Source organism: Biomphalaria glabrata, chromosome 1 (genome assembly GCF_947242115.1).
Source record: "Biomphalaria glabrata chromosome 1, xgBioGlab47.1, whole genome shotgun sequence".
Lineage (NCBI taxonomy): Eukaryota > Metazoa > Mollusca > Gastropoda > Planorbidae > Biomphalaria > Biomphalaria glabrata.
Genome location: NC_074711.1, coordinates 7,617,253 through 7,639,052, shown reverse-complemented (window position 1 = coordinate 7,639,052; position 21,800 = coordinate 7,617,253). Strand labels below are relative to the sequence as shown.

Here is a 21,800-nt window from a genome sequence, read left to right as displayed (position 1 = left end):
AATTTGATTGTTTGTACCTATGCCAAGGATTATAACAGGGTGTAAAACCATTTTATAGCCAGGTCTAAGAACTAGTATATCTTATAATAATTATAATAGTAGTAAGGCTTGACTTCGAGTCCGAAGATTAATGGGGAATGCAGTATTTCTCGTGGCTACGCAGCCCCAGCTGTGACCTACATATTATGCCACTAACAGCGCAGGCATAACCACTGTCCGCCGGTTGTCGATTAAGATTTTCTTTTCGCCGTCTACGTCTTTCCTAGGCAGCGGATTTTGTTTTGGTCTCCAATGTGTATCCGGCGACCTTTGTAAGTGACATTCAGCTGCCTCGTTCTGAAGCCGCATGTTACTAGGTGCTCTCTTCTATGTCAGAAAAGGCAAGATGGCGCCTAAGCTGGTCTTTAAAGCGTTTCCGTGGGGCCTCTGTTACGTCCACCAACTTTCAGCTCACCAAAAAGACTGCTTTTAGCATAAGTTCGTCCCCCTAACGGTCTGGGCTGCGTAGCCGTGGGAAATACAGCATTCCACATTAATCTTCGGACTCGAAGACAAGCCTTAGTATTTTTATTTTCTCTATCTCTCTATTTGTCTTTCTTTCCATCTTTCTTTCTCTCTATTTGTCTTTCTTTCCATCTTTCTTTCTCTCTCTTTTTCTTTCTTTCTATTTGTCTTTCTCTCTCTTTTTCTTTCTTTCTATTTGTCTTTCTCTCTCTTTTTCTTTCTCTCTATTTGTCTTTCTCTCTCTTTTTCTTTCTCTCTATTTGTCTTTCTTTCTCTTTTTCTTTCTCTCTATTTGTCTTTCTCTCTATTTGTCTTTCTCTCTCTTTTTCTTTCTCTCTATTTGTCTTTCTCTCTCTTTTTCTTTCTCTCTATTTGTCTTTCTCTCTATTTGTCTTTCTTTCCATTTTTCTTTCCAACTCTCAACGTTTTCTTTCTATTTCTTGTTTTTCTATTTTCTCACTTTCTTTTTTTCTTAGTTCTTTTACTTTCTTTATTTCCCACTATTTATTTCTCTCTATCTCCCTCTCTCTCCCTCTCTCTCTCTCTCTCTCTCTCTCTCTCTCTTTCAATCGTTGTCTGGACTTTTTGATTATCATGTTAGCTCTTGTTTTCTAATCTATTCTTTCCATCACTGTACTCTATTGTTGCCAAAGAAATTTCATCTCCTAGGCTACAGAAAAATACCTATCCTTGTTAATCTCTCACACAAAAGATTTCAACACATCTCTTATTATAAATTCGCCTTTTTCTCCAAAATATCTCTCGTTCAAATTTTAACGGGCGAAAAATCATGAAGGAAATGAAATCCAACTATCTGTTAAGATTAAACTACAAGACTCAACACTATTTTGTTCAGCAGGTCACACACTGGGCTGTTGATAACAATGTGATAATCTTGATTTCAAGTGACTTGTCCTACGACAAGAAGCAACAAGCAATCTCTAACCAAGTGAATATTTTAGTGCAAATTATTACATTAAGTGTTGTTCATGTTATTTGAACGCGTCTCAAAAGTTCAGTTTGAACAAGATCTTAAACACAAAGGGATTCCTTGTTGTCACGCGCTAAATTAATCGTGTGACTGGCTTTTAATTACAAATTACTGCATTTTCATTCCCCATTCCATATTTAGACGAGAAAGTATCGTCCATAGAAAAGCTGGCTGGACAAGGTAAAAGAATGGACCGGCCACTCTCTTGATCTCCTCCTAAGAAGAGCTGCTGACTGGACAAAATGGAGGGATTTGGTTATGCAGTAACCTTATGTCGAAAGTCAATCGACAGATGATGATGATGTTAATGATTATCAAGACTTTAATAAATATGTCCAATATAAATATATTTAACTATATAAATATACTATAAACTGAGAATATTATGTTTATAAAAAAACATCTTACTATGGACATCGCGCCATTACAAATCTGCAGACGACACTTATCACTTCCGGATCAATGACTCATAATTCTTTTTTAATTAACAACCTTTGACCTTAATTATAATAAGATATAATTTAATTAGTTAATGTTGTCATTAACTTGTGTTAAGAGATCATACATTTATGACGTCTGCAAAAAGCGGCTGGGGGGAGTGTGGTGGCTGAGTTGTAAAGCGCTTGGTTTCCCGGGTTGTAATCCTGGTGAAAATTGATATTTTTAATTTCGGGATCTTTAGGGAGTCCCAGCTCTAATGCGTGTCTCCCGTTAGTTGGGGGGGGGGGGAGAGTAAAGGTGATTGGGCGTTGTTCTGGCCACATGTAACCCTCGTTAACCGTGGGCCACAGAAACAGAACTTTACTTTTTACTAAAACCTCTATGGAAATATACAGAGTAGTAAACCACATGTGCATATGATGTTAAGGGTTGGTCACATGTGCAAATGATGTAAGGGGTTGGTCACATGTGCATATGATGTAAGGGGTTGGTCACATGTGCATATGATGTTAGGGGTTGGCCACAAGTGCATATGATGTTAGGGGTTGGTCACATGTGCATATGATGTTAGGGGTTGGTCACATGTGCATAAGATGTTAGAGGTTGGCCACATGTGCATAAGATGTTAGAGGTTGGCCACATGTGCATAAGATGTTAGGGGTTGGCCACATGTGCATATGATGTTAGAGGTTGGTCACATGTGCATATGATGTTAGAGGTTGGCCACATGTGCATAAGATGTTAGGGGTTGGCCACATGTGCATAAGATGTTAGAGGTTGGCCACATGTGCATAAGATGTTAGAGGTTGGCCACATGTGCATAAGATGTTAGGGGTTGGCCACATGTGCATAAGATGTTAGGGGTTGGCCACATGTGCATAAGATGTTAGGGGTTGGCCACATGTGCATAAGATGTTAGAGGTTGGCCACATGTGCATAAGATGTTAGAGGTTGGCCACATGTGCATAAGATGTTAGGGGTTGGCCACGTGTGCATAAGATGTTTGAGGTTGGCCACATGTGCATAAGATGTTAGAGGTTGGCCACATGTGCATATGATGTTAGAGGTTGACCACATGTGCATAAGATGTTAGGGGTTGGCCACATGTGCATAAGATGTTAGGGGTTGGCCACGTGTGCATAAGATGTTAGAGGTTGGCCACATGTGCATAAGATGTTAGGGGTTGGCAACATGTGCATATGATGTTAGAGGTTGGCCACATGTGCATAAGATGTTAGAGGTTGGCCACATGTGCATATGATGTTAGAGGTTGACCACATGTGCATAAGATGTTAGGGGTTTGCCACATGTGCATATGATGTTAGAGGTTGGCCACATGTGCATAAGATGTTAGGGGTTGGCCACATGTGCATATGAAGTTAGGGGTTGGCCACATGTGCATATGAAGTTAGGGGTTGCCACATGTAGGTCTACATATGAGTCAGGAGTTGGCCATGTTGTGGACTCAAATTGAAGGGTAGGCCGCATGCGGAATATTATATTACAAACAAAACAAAATTGCCACATGAAAACGAAGAAGAATAAAGCCAAGCAAACTCAAATAAATAGTTGAATATCCCACAATGCCCTAACTCTGATTGCAGGTCTTTTAGACCAATGAAGATGTGAGATTACCACCGCTGTATTTCCTGTTCATCCTAAAAGTTTACATTCGATCATTCTCTTTTTCATTAACAATTCTCCCATTCCTCAAAATGTACTCGACAATTTAAAAAATAATAATTTGCCGGTGTATATTAAATATAAATACAAACAACCAAAGTATTTACTTAAGTATTTTTGTAGAAGATATTGCCAGCTCCAGCTTAGAATTATTTGAGTTATCTCTTTTACAGATCACCTGGCAATTACCAAAAGTTATCTGACAGTTATCTCCCTTCGTTCGAAAACAAGCGCCATGTCAACATAATGGTTGGTTTATTAATTCAATTTCTGGAAACTTCCAGCCCGCCATTATCACAGCATCAAAACATCATCCACACATCGTTCAGAAGTCCATAAAATGTTACCTTTGAAATACAATACCAGTAAAAATAATGAAATCAAAGCATTCGACCGCGTACTTTTACGAGAGGACGCCATTGGACCTGCGGGTTTAGCTCAGCATTGGAACTACATTTATCACAAGAACCTGTAAATATCCGTGAAGCATTGACTGACGAGCGCTTTCTCAGAAAACTTGTAAAGATAATTCTCTTGAGATATCTTGTGGTCACGTGGTACAAAGATAATTTAAATCAGTGGAGTATAGATAAGTCCAAACTCTAGCCAATTCTGAACCTAAAAATTTAACTCTTGCATTTTGTTAAAGATGAAGGCATTCTACCGTCTTTGGATTACAGTGGGTTTGTTTGGATATTATATGTATTTGACTTTACAAAAAAAAAGGGTTGTAGGTTAATGAATAAAAAGTCTTAAATATCTTGTACGAGAAGAAAATAAAGATCTCGTTCTATGTCATATCCTTTCAAGTATTTCAAACAAAGGACAAGAAACAATGACGTAATATTTACAAATAATATAACACTACTGATCAACTTCAAGAAATCTTGTATTGGATCCTTGTTTACACATTTACCTTTTATCTTCATCCCTCTTGCAGACTCCAATCACGTGCTTTTCCTTTTTAGTATTTCCAAGAGCGCTCAATCTGAACACTGTTTCATCTCCTAGGCTACAGACAAATACCTATCCTTGTTTATCTCTCACACAAAAGATTTCAACACATCTCTTATTATAAATTCGCCTTTTTCTCCAAAATATCTTTCGTTCAAATTTTAACGCATACGAATCAAGGCTTTTAAAGAATCGACTTTTTTAAAAAACTATATGTTTTTGGAAATGTCTCAGTTGTTTCGCCCTATAACGGCCTACGCTGGCAAAGTTTATCTTAGACATGACCATATTCTGCTGGCGACAGTTGTGAACAGTATAGCAACAGTATAGCAAGCACTTTCGTACTATTCAACAGCTGTGCTAGGACATTTTCAATCTATGTAAAGATGCACCCCCTCCCCTATGAAGATCAACCAAGTCGCCATTTTGGGCCTCATTGATAGCAGACGACATCTGAAAAAGTAGGAGAGGTCTCCCGAAGGTCGCAGGACACACATTGAGACATATGATATAAGACTCTATAAGATTCTGGTTTGGTAATATACATTCAGGCTTAGAAACAAAAAAAAAAAAGATAGCAGTCTAGACAGATTTCTAGATAAGAAGGTGTTAAAAATATTCCTGAACGCCTATTTCTTTCTTTAAATCGAAACTGGTATTTTCACGGACGTGTGTTTAAGATATAGATTGCCAAGATTTCCAGACCAAATTTAATTTTAGGATCATTAGACTTTTAAAACTCATAACGGAAGAACCAGACTTTTTCCTGTGTGGCCAAAAAAATGTCAAATTTCTTGAAAAATCATTACAGCCGTTTTCGAGATCCATAAGCAGGTACCAAATTTTTTTGTTGATTCATGAAGAGTTGAAGAGCTGAAGAGTTTGAGAGCTGATAAGAGGGATCGTAACAAAAAACACATACGAAAAATAAGGTTTGAATTCTATATACCCGCCTCCTGCGATAATTTAATTCACATTCCACATAGCTTTGAAATCACTGGTTTGTAAATTACTATGCAGCAAATGTATTTAAATACCTAGAAAAAATAAAAAAAATATACTACAAATTCAGTTAAAATGTTCACACTAATTAAGTGTTTGTATTCTTAACACCAAGACACCACACGAGTCATATATATATATATATAGGTCTATATAAAGAGAGAGGGAGAATGGTGAGTGGGGGAACTGCTGTGTGAGTGACATTGTCCCTACCATAGCTGGCATTTATCTCATAAGATGGTCTATAATTGCTTCGTTGCTCAAGGAGGCCATAGAATAACTATATTTATTTGTTGATTAACTTTTTTATGTATAGTGCATCCAGGGCCGGATTTAAGTATCTAAAGGCCCCAAGACAAGGTTTTTTTTTTTGTGGACGCTGTGATAAGATCCACTTATCTCAGCTTATATTATCTTCGATGAGTGTTCTGAACTGTACAACGTTACCATATCTCCTCCCCTCCCATAAACCAATTATGTCTCTGTCACTGAGATATTTACACTTGTCCTTCACATTGACATTTGAGACTTGTTAAGTGTGAAGACACAAATGGAAAGACTAATTTTAACTCCAATTAACCGTAATACTTCAACAGTACAAACGTAAAATAGACAGCACGTGAGTACTAGCCTTTAGTCTAGAAAGCGACTGTCGACTTCTAAGGTGGCTGAATAATACTATAAGAGATATACCAAATAATACTTAAGCTAGGTAAATAGTAGTAAATACCTTTTTTTTTTAGTAACAGTTTATTATAAAAAAAAATTCTTTCAATAAGACAACATTGCATCGTACAGGTAATTATTAGTTGTAAAAATTCAATTACATGCTTATTTTTAAGGTAATAAATATCATAAGCTTACATTATTCGTTTAGTCTTAGAGTCCTAGACAGTGGTGTAGCTAGGGTATTTGATGCCAAACTTTTTCTGATGCCTTAAAAAACAGTTACAAATCGAACATATCTTTTTTTATATTTGTTTTTATATTTTTTTTTATATTTAAAATAAAAGCTTATTCAAGATGTTTGTGTTTCTCAAACTTTTAACATCGACACTCCCATACAAAATAATTTCCGTTCATGCCCCCCTCCATACCATTAACTGGATAACACTTGGTTGATATTTTCCTGTTCAAAAGGTGCTTACAGTGGCGATGTTTGATACCCTTCACCACCTGATGCCCCGTAAGGCTCGCACCACCCTCTAAACCTAGACATTCTAGGAGGAGTATTTTTTGTTTGACATCTAGACCAGTTGCGGCTGGTCCTTTCTATCTTGGCTTGAGAATTAGACATTTCTTAAACGCCTAAAGAAAAGCAAAGTTCCCCTTTCAAACCTTGCGATCTATAAGGCAAATGATGTTAAGGCCATGTTTCTTTGGACAACGGTTAACATGCAGGATGTCATGTGGCCAGCACAACGACCAATCGTCTTTACTTTTCCCAACTTCAGTCAGGTACTCATTAGAGTTGGATGGACTAAAAATACCGAAGATTCGAGCCCAGGACCCTCGGGTTGGAAAGCCAAGCGCTAAACCACTCAGCTACCTCGACCCCCCCCCCCCCCAAAGCAAAATGCCTGAAAAATAAAATGGTTGGGTGCAATGGAATCGTGCTATGTGCGGCTACATTTTGATTTTTTTGATGGACCAAATAGCATCTGGTAGAGCCATAAGTCCGAGGTTTGGCAGTACTGATCTAGACTATATACTGATGTGTATAATTTTCGTTAGGGCTCGTAGAATCCAACAAAGAGAAGAGAATCTATCATTCTGTGAAATAAAGAGTTACAAGAGTGCTTTCCCTTAAGTCAAGTATTTACTTCCCTTTGTTTAGGAAGTTGTGGATTTTTAATATAAATTAGCGACAAAAGCGGTTAATGTGAGAAATTCATGTTGAATTGGAACATGAATGTATCTTTTAATCTGATTGGCTGTCGTGTCTGATCAAAATAATTTTGTAAGGTATCTGTTCACATTGCAGTGCTACAGACTAGTCTCATCTTTCTGCATCATTTCACATTGTCACGTGGTTTAGGGATGCAGGCTTTCATGATTCATGTTTAATTGATTTGTTTGATGCCAGGCCTTTATATGAAATAAACAATTGATTGCATTGGGGATTTTCATAAATAGACTCTTAGGTGTATCTGGTGCTGTAGAGGTCTTAGGGGGTGGTAAGTGGGGCAACCGTTCCAGACCCCGCGCCTTAGAGGGGCCCCGCGGTAAGAGATTCCATAGCCACCGTAAGCTTCGAAAACCAGACCATTTCTCATAAACTAGGACTTGTTGCTAAATAGTTTCTGGCATCTATATGTATAAGATACCAACCAATTATCATGTAAGCTCTTAACATGACATTTTTGGTTACGAAATACCGTTCAGTTTCTATAAAGACAGCCTCTTGTGACCTGTACATTCTAAGCGGCTATCTCTGTTTTAACCTTTCACCTTGGCATAAAAAAAAAAACAAGAGCAAAAACAAGTAGCCGGAAGAAACCAATCAAAATCATTTATTTCGTAAATAAAGAGTCATACAGTACTGTTCAATGCATTATAGTATAAAAAGAATAAGTACGTATACAGTAAATATACTGTTACTTTAGTTCGATATAGAGAATAATGAAGAGGATGTGTGAGAAGGATTCCTTGTTTTGTACTGTGGCCAAGCTCGTAGAGTTATTTCGGCCAATCAGCATCTAGAAAGCTTGACGATGACGTATTCATTTTTCCCCAATAGGCTATTGTGTATATACATCGTATGGCCGTGTGAAAAACCCGTGTTTCAGTGGGAAAAAAAACGCAGAAATTTTTTTTCATTAGATAGTCAGATCTGAGAAAGTCAATGAACCACTGTGTCTGTATAAGATAAGAAGACACTATTTTCTTTTCCTAGTAAGTTGTTTGAAACGATAGCTACTGGAGGACAATTAGCAAACGAAAGCTTCTGCTACTACAAACATCTTGGTAATAAAATTCAGCTGCAAAGGTTTCCGTAAATCTCGTTAAAATGTTTGTAAAATGTTTGACATGTTTCGGATGTTCCTTCAGAGTTGAAGATAATCTACTTCCTAGTCCAAACCTCTCGCAGGACGACGGGGGAGGGGGGGGCAGTCATCGAGCTGGGTATGAACCTGGGACCATCGAGACGACCGAACAACAGTCCAGCGCGCATACCACTCGGCCATGCAGCCATCCATACTTATAAGCAGTGCTTTTTTTGTGACAGTACGCACCGGTACGGCGTAACGGCATCTTTTTCAATGTGGGGGAAAAATATTTTTCTTGTATTTTAACGTTTGTTATTAATTTATTAGTATTTAAAAGTTATGCAATCCAGCACCGAGTACAGGCACCTATTTTTTTTACAAAAAAAAAAAGCACTGCTTATAAGTATGTGTCAGCGTGGTTGGATTAAGCTCTGAGAATGTCCAATGGCTAGAGCAATGAATGACTTCATGCAAAAACAAATTAGAAATGAAAAAATTACGTTGACAAAAAAACACATTTCGTGGGAGAATAGAGAAACTTTATGCACTGAACATCGGTCAGCTTTTTGACTTGATTGAGGAGCTTGACGATGTCGACCCAAATAGAACATCTTCGACGAATTAAGAACGCCGAGACCCAAGACCAGTACCTCGGATATAAGATTAATAACGAGCTTATAGACCTGATGGCATATGTTCCAGTCATTCTTACTGCATGCTTGATGTTAGCCACAAAGAACAGATGTATTGTTATAACTCTGCCATGCGCACCGCCATCTAAGCTAGAAGGTGCGCACTGTGATAAACTAGACTGAAAAGGATGTCAACATTAGGAAGAGAAGAGAACGACTTCCGCCCAAGTTGAGAGCCGAAGTGAAAAGACTGTGCCTAAGATAGATGTTGTTTTGTGTAGCTGTGATGTCGTGTAAATAAAGATATATGTGCCTCGTTGAGTTGCCTCACTTCAGTTATTACAGTATTTTACATAGCGTTTTATGGACGTATCAGATCCAGAAGTTAAGCTGGAGAACATTTCGAGTTTATGTAGTTAAAAGGCCAATAGTACAGTACTTATGTCAGGTTGTATGTTCTGTATGTTTTTTGTATGTAGTATGTTTTGTAACAAAAAAAAAGGGCCCTTAGGCGGACGATCTCGTTAGCGTGACATGATACGATATATATAAAGTCTACCCATACGGCTCAGGGCCCCGCATTTGACAATTCGGCCAGGGCCCCGCGCACTGCTTAGGCCGCCTCTGATCTGGTGTACAGAATAAAAGAAGAGCACTTTTTATTTTAACTTCGCTTTTGCGATATGTGACAAACTTTCACTGGCTGATCCAGAGTGAATAGATTTTTAACCAAATCCTGTAAAGTTACAGCCCCGGGTCTGGGGGAGAGCAGACGACACTACAGTCCCTGGTCCTCCACAAGAAAGGGGCTTCCACAAAAAAAATATATGCGAATTTTGGCGGGTCAGAAACTTGTAATTTTTTTTTTGTTTTATTTTGTTTCTTTTTTTTTTCCACATTTTTACGGCTTGCAAAAATGTCGTGATTAAGAATTGTACGCTTGTAGCGTGCTCGGAAAAAAATAAATACAGTTCCGGATTTACGACAGTGCGTCAACTTAGGGCCTTACCCTCCATAAACTCAAAAATATATAGGGGCCTACACGATGTAACCTAAAATAGGCAAATTAAATATTTTTAATAGGAAAGTGAGATTACATTTACAAAGAACTTTCTTTCGTCTAACTCTAAACTATGCATGCTCTTAGATACAAGTGTTTTCATTCCTAAGTGGATCTTTTAATAAAGCTTACGAAAAATTGTAGGGGCTTCCACAAAAACCCTGCCCTGGGGCCTCCAACAGGACGGCAACGGATAGCGGCTGGCAATGTTTGAACCCGAGACCATCGAGATGAAAGTTCTGGACCAGGTAGTCTCTCGCTCTCTCTCTCTCTCTCTCTCTCTCTCTCTCTATCTATCTATCTATCTATCTATCTATTTATTTATCAATCTATTTATCTATTTATCTATCTATCTTTCTATCTATCTATCCATTTAACTTTCTATCTATCTATCCATTTATCTATCTATCTATCTATTTATCTATCTATCTATCTATCTATCTATCTATCTATCTATCTATCTATCTATCTATCTATCTATCTATCTATCTATCTATCTATCTATCTATCTATCTATAATCATGACGGATTTTTGTCTATATTGAATGCGTTTTATTAAAAGAAAAACATTTTGCTGTCAGATGGAAGGAAAAACACCTTGCGCGATATCTGCCACTTGACGAAAAAAAATGTAGGTCCTATATCACCTCTCATACGTACTTTGTCTACTAATGTAAGGATATAGTCAATTGTTGTTATTTTTTTACTTATTAACCTCTCTGTGGGAGAGGCTGATTCTGTTTCTATTTAACTGTTGAAAATCGTTTAACTTTCACATTTTGGGATCATTTTTAGTTAATAAAATAATGTGTATGCTAAAACTAATTGACAGACGCGACAATTAAAGGCTTCAAACAAACATCTGCCAACTTTTGGTGCATGAAATTGTGCGAAGTCTCAAAACAACCTGACACGAAGTCAGCCAACTGGTACAAACGTCATTCATAAAAAAGACAGCACAATGAAATAAGCTTTTTATTTTCTGGTAGAATACGGGGTCGAATAATTTCATTAGCTTGTGATATTTATAAAATGATTGTTTAGAAGATGGGCGTTTCATGTGCGCTTCTGAGTTCAAATATTTTATTTGTTTGCTTTAGTTACAGTGTAGTACATCCCCTCAAATTTTCTCGGAATCAAGTGGTAGAATAACGTGTCATCTTTGTAGCTCTTTGTAGCCTGTCCATGTCACCTTTGTAGTTCTTTGTATCCTGTCCGTGTCACCTTTGTAGTTCTTTGTAGCCTGTCCGTGTCACCTTTGTAGTTCTTTGTAGCCTGTCCGTGTCATCTTTGTAGTTATATTAGCTACTATAAACCAGATTAAACATCTCGACTTAAATTAAAAGAAATTAACATGGCTATTAACACTCAAAGAACGACTGAGCTTTTAATATTTAAAGGACCACTGTGTTTTTAGCTTCCAAAGAACCACTGTGCTTCAAACAAACGAGGAACTTCTTTGCTTTAAACACTCAATGAACCACTGGGCTATTAATATTCAAAGTACCACTGGGCTATTAACATTCAAAGTACCACTGGGCTATTAATATTCAAAGTACCATTGGGCTATTAATATTCAAAGTACCACTGGGCTATTAACATTCAAAGTACTATTGGGCTTTTAACATTCAAAGTACAATTGGGCTTTTAACATTCAAAGTACCATTGGGCTATTAACATTCAAAGTACCATTGGGCTATTAACATTCAAAGTACCATTGGGCTATTAACATTCAAAGTACCATTGTGCTTTTAACATTCAAAATACCACATTCAAAGTACCAATAGGAGTTTAACATTCAATGAACCACCAGGCTTTAATGCTTCATACACTCAAGGAATCACAGGACTTTTAAAAACACTCAAAAAACCACTGGGCTTTTAACATTCAAAGAACCACTGGACTGTCGTGATCCGAAGCAACAAAATTAACCCCTGGGTGACTTTTTTTTTTATTTGGACCTGTCGCGTGCCGCTCACGCGAGGTGGGAGAGAAGTGGGAATCATTAATATTATAATTATGTGAGCCCTAGTTTTTTTTTTATCCCCAGATAACGAAACAAAACATTGTCTAATAAAAAGTGGGATGGGGCGAAGATGCGAAACAAACCAACATTCTATTAAGCTTTGAGTTTGTATCCCACGAGGACATCGTGCGCCTCTCCTCTCCTCACCCCCCAACCCACTTTCCACAGTTCTCTTCCCTCTGGACGCCCACCACGGGAGAATGAATCTCATCACAAACAAATCTGAGATTGATAACCGCCCCATCGTGCTATCGGGAGGACCTGCCCCCCCCTCCATTTCAAGCGCCCCTCCATCATCAGAGACTCCGTTTAGTCGATTTCACCCTATAGACACCCACCTTCAACGGTCTGCGCTGTGTCAGAGAGAATTGTGAAGGGGAGGAACAGAAAGATAACGCAATAAATTCGCGACTCCCTGATTGCACTTCTTCGGCAACTTGGCATATTGTGGGGCAAACGCTCGACGGCCAATCTGGCCCCCTTGGTACGGGCGGCTTAACGAAATTAGCGCTGATCACGCAGACGACATGGCCAGGGCATAGTCGGCGTGGTTTGCCGCCTATTTGATCTTGTCTGGTCTGGTTCTGTATTGGGCAATGGGAGATAACAGTATTATAGCAAACAATAATAATTGTATGAGTAACAAATATAATAGTTCAGGGATAACCAGATTTTTATCAGACTGTTTAAAGCAGTGGTGGCCAACTTGGATCAGACTGGGGGCCAAATAAGTTTTCCACACGAGGTGCATGAGTCGCATCGACGGAAATATATAATCGAACTGAAACGCCGTGACTTCATTATCTACTATTGGCAAAATGTCGAGGGGGGAGTGGATTGCAACGCTTTAAGGGCTGGAAATGATCACCAGGCATCAGGCGTTGTTATAAGCATTACAAAAACAAAAAAAGGGGGTGGTGGACATTGAAAGACTGATACTTTAAATCTTTTCTTTGAAAAATAAAAATTGTTGATCAGTAAAGGGATCGAACCCAAGATATTCGAGTTGTTAGCTCGACTTCCTAACAACTTTACTAATCAGCCATACTACTATTCGCGAAATATGGGCTTAATGTAAAAGATTTAATTTAATAAATTGTAGCCCTCAGTTTTTTTACTTGTGGTTTTGAATTTTTGACTTATGATTTTGACAAAACTATAAGCTAATAGAAGAAAAGAAATACAAAAAATTGAATTCAGTTAAACGTTTTGAAGATGTTTCACCTTTTATTAAATTTGAGGATATTTCGACCCTAAGTTATTCACAGTTATCTCCTCTCTGCTTACACTTTTAATATCCTGTTCTAGAGAAAAGACATTGAGAAAAAAAAAAGAGAAAAATATTTTGAGAAATGATTTGGATTTAGATTTGGATTTACATTTGAATTTGGATTTAGATTTTAGTGGAACCTATAAAAGGTGGGAAAATGAAAAGAGAAAATTGGATTTTTTTTTCTTGAAATAAATAGACTAGACACGTCCAAGACTAATATGGGCCTATATATTTATTTATCTATTTTTGTTTAGCTTTTCTAGAGCTCTACTTTCGTGCTTATCGCATTTCTCAGTGCGCTAGGGTCCCATCCCTCCTGTGGATCAGTGGGTGAGGGAAGAAGGTTTCCTAGCTGCCTACACAACTCTGCTCAAGTTGGATATGAACTCGAACCCCCTTGCTAGGTAGTCAAGTGGTTTATTTCTCATATAGTAAAACTTCCCTGCTGCCAACTAGATATTAGCAATTTTTTTTAAAGATGTCAGTAATTCCTTCTCCAATACCAAGACATAAAAATATTCTGAAATGCTTTTACACCACCAAAGTTATCAATACTTCCACACTAGGTTCACCTGATGCACAAAAGATTTGATATATGAAAATTATTGTTTATTGTTTAAATAGATGTTCAAGACATGATATGGTATATAATACATTGTGTTTACTGATAGCCGATTTATATGAAGATGCTAAAGACACTACATTCTCATCTTTAAGGTCACGTTCATGGAATAGTAAAGAAATGAATTCGATACAAGGGTTAGGGTTAGGGTTAGAGTAAAAACCAAAACTCAATATAGTTTTCACATGATGAGACAAGGAAAATATAAAACAATACTTTAAAAAAACAACAACTTATATAAATGGTAAAGCAACGCACATTTAGTGACATATTTCCTAAAACTGCTACGTTTATCTCCCCTTTTAAATATAATACAATATTAATTAACTACCCCTAATTTACTAGTTGGTTTAAAAAAATTATGAATAGTTGTGTAAAATTTCAACTTGATCCGAGAAAAGGAAGAGGGAGAAAAAAAAAAAGGTGTAAAATAATCATCCCTGACAGACAAACAGACGGAGTGAGTTAATAAAAGCTTTATGGGAAAAAAAGTAAAAAAAAGGGGAAAAAAGTACATTGGATACACGCTGTCTAATTACTGATACCAAAGAATCGTGTCTTCTTGCTTGCTTTACTGTGTCGACTAACTACATGGATTAGTGACATTGGAAGTGCCATGTATAATTTAAAAAAAAAAAAAAATTAAAGTATTTTCCAAAGAAAGGGAAGTAATCCTTAAAGCAGGGTATTATTGTAAATATTTAACATTCCCATTATTTTGAGCAATGCGAACTTTGTGCGCACAATGACCTAATGTCCAGTCAATGATTTAGCTTGGAATCAAGTGCTACAGGAAACTGTTGCAATGCCTTGTTTCAGGACAATCGCTTTTAACTTAGAAATAAAGTCTATCAAAAGAACGTAACTTATGACCAGAGGTACTTTTAAAATCTGAACTGTCAATACAATACTTCCCATTACAGTCTTACACAGATAAAGTTTATTAACAGGAAAGAACTCCACAATTACTGTCATATATATCAATGCTGCAAGATTTATCTCCTTTGTAATAAAACAAAATAAATGAAATGCCAATAATTAGTAAATTAATTGGTTTATTTGATTGATTTATGTTTTGTCTTCGATTACCACCATTGTACAAAAGTTTTAACTTGATCTAGATTCCAGATAGACAGACAGACTTCATATAAGCTTTGTAGAAAAAAAAAGTCTCGAACTTGTGTGTCTGAATCTATTTATTTATTGAATTCTATTTTGGGGTGGGTGTAATGTGGTTAGAAAAGTGCAACAAATACAAGAGACAAACAGGAAATCTGGAGGCTGAGTGGTAGGCCATAGAGTTTAAATTTGTGTTTTAATGCCGTTGTTATTAGGTCATCGTGGGACCCAATTACCTTTGTAATCCTGTCTCTAGTCTCTTCGTTTGTGATGCGTTCTTTGTATGTGATATCTTAGGATCTTTCTGTAGCACCTCAATTCCATTGCTAGGATCCTCCTATCTAGTTCTGCAGTCACTGTCCAAGATTCGCAAGGTCATGAGGCTATGACTTTGTCTTTCCATATTGTTCTGAGTTTGGCAAGTGCTGATGTGGAAGGTGCTATTCGGGCCAGTAGTTCAGGTTTGGTTCCTTAATGTAAGACGATAGCTCCGAGGCAGTGGCGTTGAAAGAGATTGGGAACCCCCCTTTGGGCTTGGCCTGTTAGTGGCCCTGCATTTCGAGGCAACGATTGCGTCATCTTTCATTGGCTGACATAGAAGAGAGCACCTGGCTGCATGCGGCGTCGGAACGAGACAGCTGGAGGTCACTCACGAAGGCCGCGGGATACACATTTGAGACCAAAAGAAAATCTGCTGCCGAGGACAAACGCAGACGACGAAAAGAAAATCTAAATCGACCACCTGCGGACAATGGTTATGCTTGCCCTGGATGTGGCAAAATATTCAGGTCACAGCTGGGGCTGCGCAGCCACAGGAAATACTGTATTCCTCATTAATTCTTGGACTCGAAGACAAGCCTTATAATTATTATTATTTTGACTTTCTACATCATGACACGAGATAATGGCGTAATATTAAGATTTAATGTAAAAAAAATTTCGAACACTCATTTGGGGACCCCCTCAAGTGGGGGCCGGGGCCCGTGGATATCTCCAAAATTATCCCCCCCCATCCCTCTACCATAGCTACGTCACTGCTCAGAGGTATTTCTTTATTCTTTTTTTTTAATTTACTTTAATATGTAATTTATTCTTTGCATAGTTTACTTTTGTTCCACTACCATTAGTACTCCACTATTTTATTTTAATCTACAAAAACCTAAGAACAGCTAGACCTAGATCTAATCGTACAGAAGTCTCTGTCGGCTCTGTAAATCACGGACAAGCGGTTGACAGAGCGAGAGCGGGTAAACAGAAAGTCCGAAACCACCGAGCAGACGACATTTTCAGCAGACGCGCACCCAATCTGCCAACGCTCTCAAAAAAAAAAAAAAAAAAAACTTAGCAGAGTTAGGGAATTTTTACCGGGAACAAAGTCAAATAGAGAAAAACCAGTGTAGTGGGGAAGCTGTCGTGTCAAAAAAAAAAAATTGATAAAAATATTACACAAGTTCTTAATGTGTCGCGTTATTTGACCTCCTCTCGTCAAATTTGAAACCCCCGCACTTCAAAGTGTCAGTTAGTGATAAAAACCAATAGGGTTAAATAGAGAACTTAGGAAAACAGATTTTTGTAACATCAAGACTTTGTATCTATAAAAAGTTTCTTTAGTAGAAAGTAGTAGCTTACAAATAATTTTGGCACCTCACTAAAGTGATAGATTACAACGCTGGTTTTTAATTCTTGGAGTATACTAAGCGTCCGCGGCGTAATTCTCCAATTCAGTTCTTGTGTTTATTTCCTTAATTGCTGAGTTAGCTTTAGACTTCTGAGCTAAAGTTGAGCGCTCAGAATTGCGGTCATAGTTAGTGTTGAAAAGATAGAGCTAATAAATTCGTGCAATTTGTTGACTTGACCAGAGGAAAGAACTCACAGCCACACAAATGTCATCACTAGTCGGCCTGTCATTGTCATCTCTGGTGACAGCTGTCATTCTCACATTGTCTTTCTGTGATGCCTGTTTTATTAGGAATTGCCCGAAAGGCGGAAAGAGATCCCTGGAGGGAGGCATAGTACCCAGGCGAGAGGTAAGATCAAACAGTTAAACAGTCTAAACATTCGGGTCAAGGCATTATTTGTATTGCTTGTGTTTAGCGTGTCTTTCGTAATCCTATATAGCAAGCTCAGGGCGCTGTGGCCCGATCTCTTTTAATCTCTTCCAATCTCTCTTCTAGACATGGGCTAGTTTTTTGTGTACATCCCAGGTAACTATAACATAAAATTCACCTTCTAGTTTCTTTATCAGAAATTTGATTTCATTCTAGACAGCTCGTTTAAGAAAAGATGGCGATAATTAAGTACCAAAAAAAAAAAAAGAACTTGATTATATTTATAGATTAAAACAAGAATCTTCAAATACAACAACAAAATCTAATAAAATACTCTGAAAGACACAAAGATAAAGGCACATTCCTCGTTCCATATGCTAGGACAAATTTTTACAAATGCTCCTTCTTCCCTAGTGCTATTAGGGCATGGAATAGTTTGCCTGAGCTAGCCAGGAAAACCATTGACTTGGCAGAATTTAAGTCATTGGTTAATATGCATGATTAATATGAAGTAACGTCTGTATTATATAAGATAATATAAGAAAACATTAAAAATACATTCCATAGTAAAGACAACATCTCTTTTTTACAACTTATAGAGGGATTGTTTTTCTCTTAATTACTAAAATGAAAGTTAGATTCGAAAACAATGGAACATTTTTTGACCCTTTGCCTCCCCGCCCACTTTATCCCCGAGAATGAATCCTGGTTAAGCGAATGTAGATATCTATTACAGTTTATAATATTCCAATGTTAGGCCTTAGATCTTGACTTAGGAGACGATGCAAAACATTTTTCCTGAACATTAATTTATTTTACTCTTTAATCAATAATCGATAAGGCCTACATTCGAAAATTCCCGAAAGCGATAATCCTTTCAATACGCGATTGTCCTTCCAAGACAGATGTTGGATCCAGATCTAGACCACGTTCTCTAGCTAAATGTAATTTTTTTTTTTTTTTAAGTTAAAAAAATTATAACGGTCAAACCAGAGTTTTCCCCGCGTGTCCAACGAGCTAGTAATTCTTCTCTCAGCGATGTACATCAACAATTAAATATCTAGGAAAATCGTTAGAGCCTTTATTGAGATCCATGTTCAGGTTCCATCCAGGTTCCTGCATGAATTTCTAACTGAATACAATGAAGTATCTATGGTTTTGGGGTCCCGGGGATTTTGCTTTTTTAGGGGCACCTGCATTTTGACATTCGACATCATGACATGAGATTATGTACTCAATAAGTAGATGTCTAATGTGTGGAATACCCGGAACAGGATCGCAAGCTAATATAACAACGTGAATAGTAAGATAACATGGCAGTGGCTTAATATTTAATGTTAAGAAATACATGAAACAACATTAATATAAAAGTAAGTTGTAAGTGTATAGTTTATTTTTCTATATCCTACGTATTATGAACTTGGCTCCACACTTTTGTATTCTACCAAACAAAATATACTATAACAATTTTTTTTTTTTTTTTTTTTTGCTATTTCTGAGATGTAATGCACAAATTGTTATACGGACAATAAAGATTATTATTATTATTATAATCCCATGTCCCAAACTATCTATACCATAAATAACTATATCTATCTTTTTGTAACGTAAACTAACAACAAAAAATTAGTTTGGTTTGAATATGACCCGTAAATATTACATCCTCACTGCTGCATGCCGGGAGGGGAGTGCCCATGTTTCTTCTGCATAATGACAAAATAAGTAGACCAGGCTGTTGACATTGTTCCCCAAACAAATTTGAAACAAATGATAGTTGCAGACGTGATTACGTAAGCTGCACATTCCTACGATGTGTATTTAGCCTAATTGTTCCAAGATTCAAGCTATAATTATTTTTTTTAGCAAACTGTTATTCAGCTCACCGCCCACCACATTTTCAACAGTTTACAAAACGTAAATATTTTCTACCCTCCATAGAATATTATGTGCAGCATAATCCCCACTAATAATAACAGCATTGTTAATGTATGTTAGCACAAAACCAGGCTAATTACTTATTGTAAGAATAAACATAATTTTATTTGTTAAAGCGTTATTTCCAAGACCTTTTAGGTGCGCTAGGTTATGTTGTGCTCCCTAACCCCCCTCCCCTCCCCAAAAATATCTCCAATTGTTTTGTGAAATCTATATATCTATAACCATATATGAAATGTCGATTGTGGATAGCCTAGTCAGTTTGATTAAACAAATCATTAGAAGTTACCGCAATATGAAAAACTCATGCAATCGCACATTTTTAAATGTAATATTTATTATTAAGATAGACATGCTGCAATTTTATTATCAAGAGACTTCTCCAGGACAAACGTAAGCCCATTGGTTCTTTAAACTTCAGTATAATCTGTTTTTTTCTATTTGCTCCTTACAATACTTAAACATTTCTAGGATCTCGGGGGCAACATTTCAATACCTTAGGAGCCTGAGACATCAGTGGACTGAATACAGCAATGTGTATCTTTAAGATTTATTTCATACAATCACACCCACACACACACACACTCACACACACACAAATGTCCTGACTTAGCCCAGATCAAAGTTGGGCCATGGTTCAAACTTTTTTTTTTCCTCCACCCTATTTCGTACTTTTAAGTAAGTCGGCGTGTTTATGAATGGTAGAACCGGCCCTAATTCTTAGTAATGTAACGTATCCAATCTTGCACTAGAAACTGAAATATGCGCAGACTTGAAAGATGTGATACAGATTGACACACTCATGAGTGTTAATACATTTGGAATGCAGTCTAAGGAAGCGGGGGCTGGCTTCGTTAGTGAGACCTGAGGGGATGTTGAAAGTGACCTATGGCGATGTTGATAGTAACTTTATTAGTAACCTAAGATGGTGTTCATAGTCACTATGGTGATGTTGATAGTAACTTTATTAGTAACCTAAGATGGTGTTCATAGTCACTATGGTGATGTTGATAGTAACTTTATTAGTAACCTAAGATGGTGTTCATAGTCACATATGGTGATGGTGTTAATGACCTAAGGTGATGACCTCTGATATAAAAATTTTAAATATTGTAATTTAATTCAACTTCTCCTGTACTAAACTTGCTTAATCTCCAAACTAAGATTTTCATATTTTGACATTTCTGTGTTTTTCTAGTGTAAAATGTTTGTCAAATGTTTAACATGTTTCGGATGTTCCTTCAGAGTTGAAGATAGTTTACTTCCTAGTCCAAACCTCCCGCAGGACGACGGGGGATGGGAGCGGGCAGGGTTTGAACCGAGACCATCGATAAATCCGAACGACAGTCCAGCGCGCAAACCTCACGACCAGCCATGGGATTGTTGTACTGCAACACCGATTTTTGCTGACGTTTTGTTGCCTTTCATTTAAAAAGTAGATCTATTAATATTTCCGAACAATGATAAGTGATAAACGTATGGCCTACGTGCTTTTTCAGTGCGTGGACCAAAGACTTGAAACTCGCCCTCTATTGAGCTCAGGCAAACCACATGCTTCACTACATTGAAGAATTGAGAAGAGCATCAATTAAGTCCTATCTGTTTGTTACGAGCAGATGAAATGGAGTACTAAAAAGGAAGTTATTATTGATATATTAGTTATGGTTTCTCAAGATTAAAGTCTTCATAATTTACTATATATGAGTCTGTTGGTGTATAATTAGAGGTTCATCTGTTCGTAACACTGTTCAAAAGGTATTTAAATTAGTTTGTCATCATGTTTAAAAGTAAAAATAAATTAATGTAAATTTGGCTCGAGACTAAATCTAGGTCTAGATCCAACATCGGTTTTGAAAGGATTGTCGCATTCGGGAATTTCCGAATGTTAGACTTTTAGTGATTCAAGAATTTAATAAACTAATGTTTGAGAAAAATGTGCGCATTGTCTTCTAAGTCTAGCTATTAATGCTTAGCATTGGAATATCAAAAGGTGTACTAGATCTATACATTCGTTTAACCAGGATTCTGTATCGGGGAGAAGGGGTAAAAAAAAAGTTTAATCTAACATTCAATACTTTTTATGAGACAAACAATCGCTCAATAAGTTGCATAAAGGAGTTATTGCATTCGTTACAAAGTAATTTTTAAATGTTTTTCTTGTTAAACTAGGCAGGTACAACGTTATAGAGGAAGACTTGGGAGGCAAACGAACATTTTTATTATTAATTATATCATCATTATTATTATGAAGGATAGATAAATGGATAGATAGATAGATAGATAGATAGATAGATAGATAGATAGATAGATAGATAGATAGATAGATAGATAGATAGATAGATAGATAGATAGATAGATAGATAGATAGATAGATAGATAGATAGATAGATAGATAGATAGATAGATAGATAGATAGATAGATAGATAGATAGATAGATAGATAGATAGATAGATAGATAGATAGATAGATAGATAGATAGATAGATAGATGGATGGATGGATGAATGGATGGATGGATGG

The 21,800-nt window shown here is 37.0% G+C and overlaps 2 protein-coding genes across 2 annotated transcripts in view; one reads left to right on the top strand and one right to left on the bottom strand.

Moving 5' to 3' along the window:
* The window catches only part of LOC106072585 (uncharacterized protein MG328-like), an 85,612-nt gene that overhangs the window by 42,288 nt on the left and 21,524 nt on the right, over positions 1-21,800 (bottom strand). The window lies entirely within an intron of this gene.
* LOC129924525 (conopressin/neurophysin-like) overlaps positions 16,614-21,800 on the top strand; it is a 36,727-nt gene continuing 31,540 nt past the window's right edge. The window contains exon 1 of the mRNA XM_056019688.1: positions 16,614-17,324. Coding sequence (XP_055875663.1) covers positions 17,181-17,324 — 144 coding nt within the window. The 5' untranslated portion in view covers positions 16,614-17,180. The remainder of the gene's footprint in view (positions 17,325-21,800) is intronic.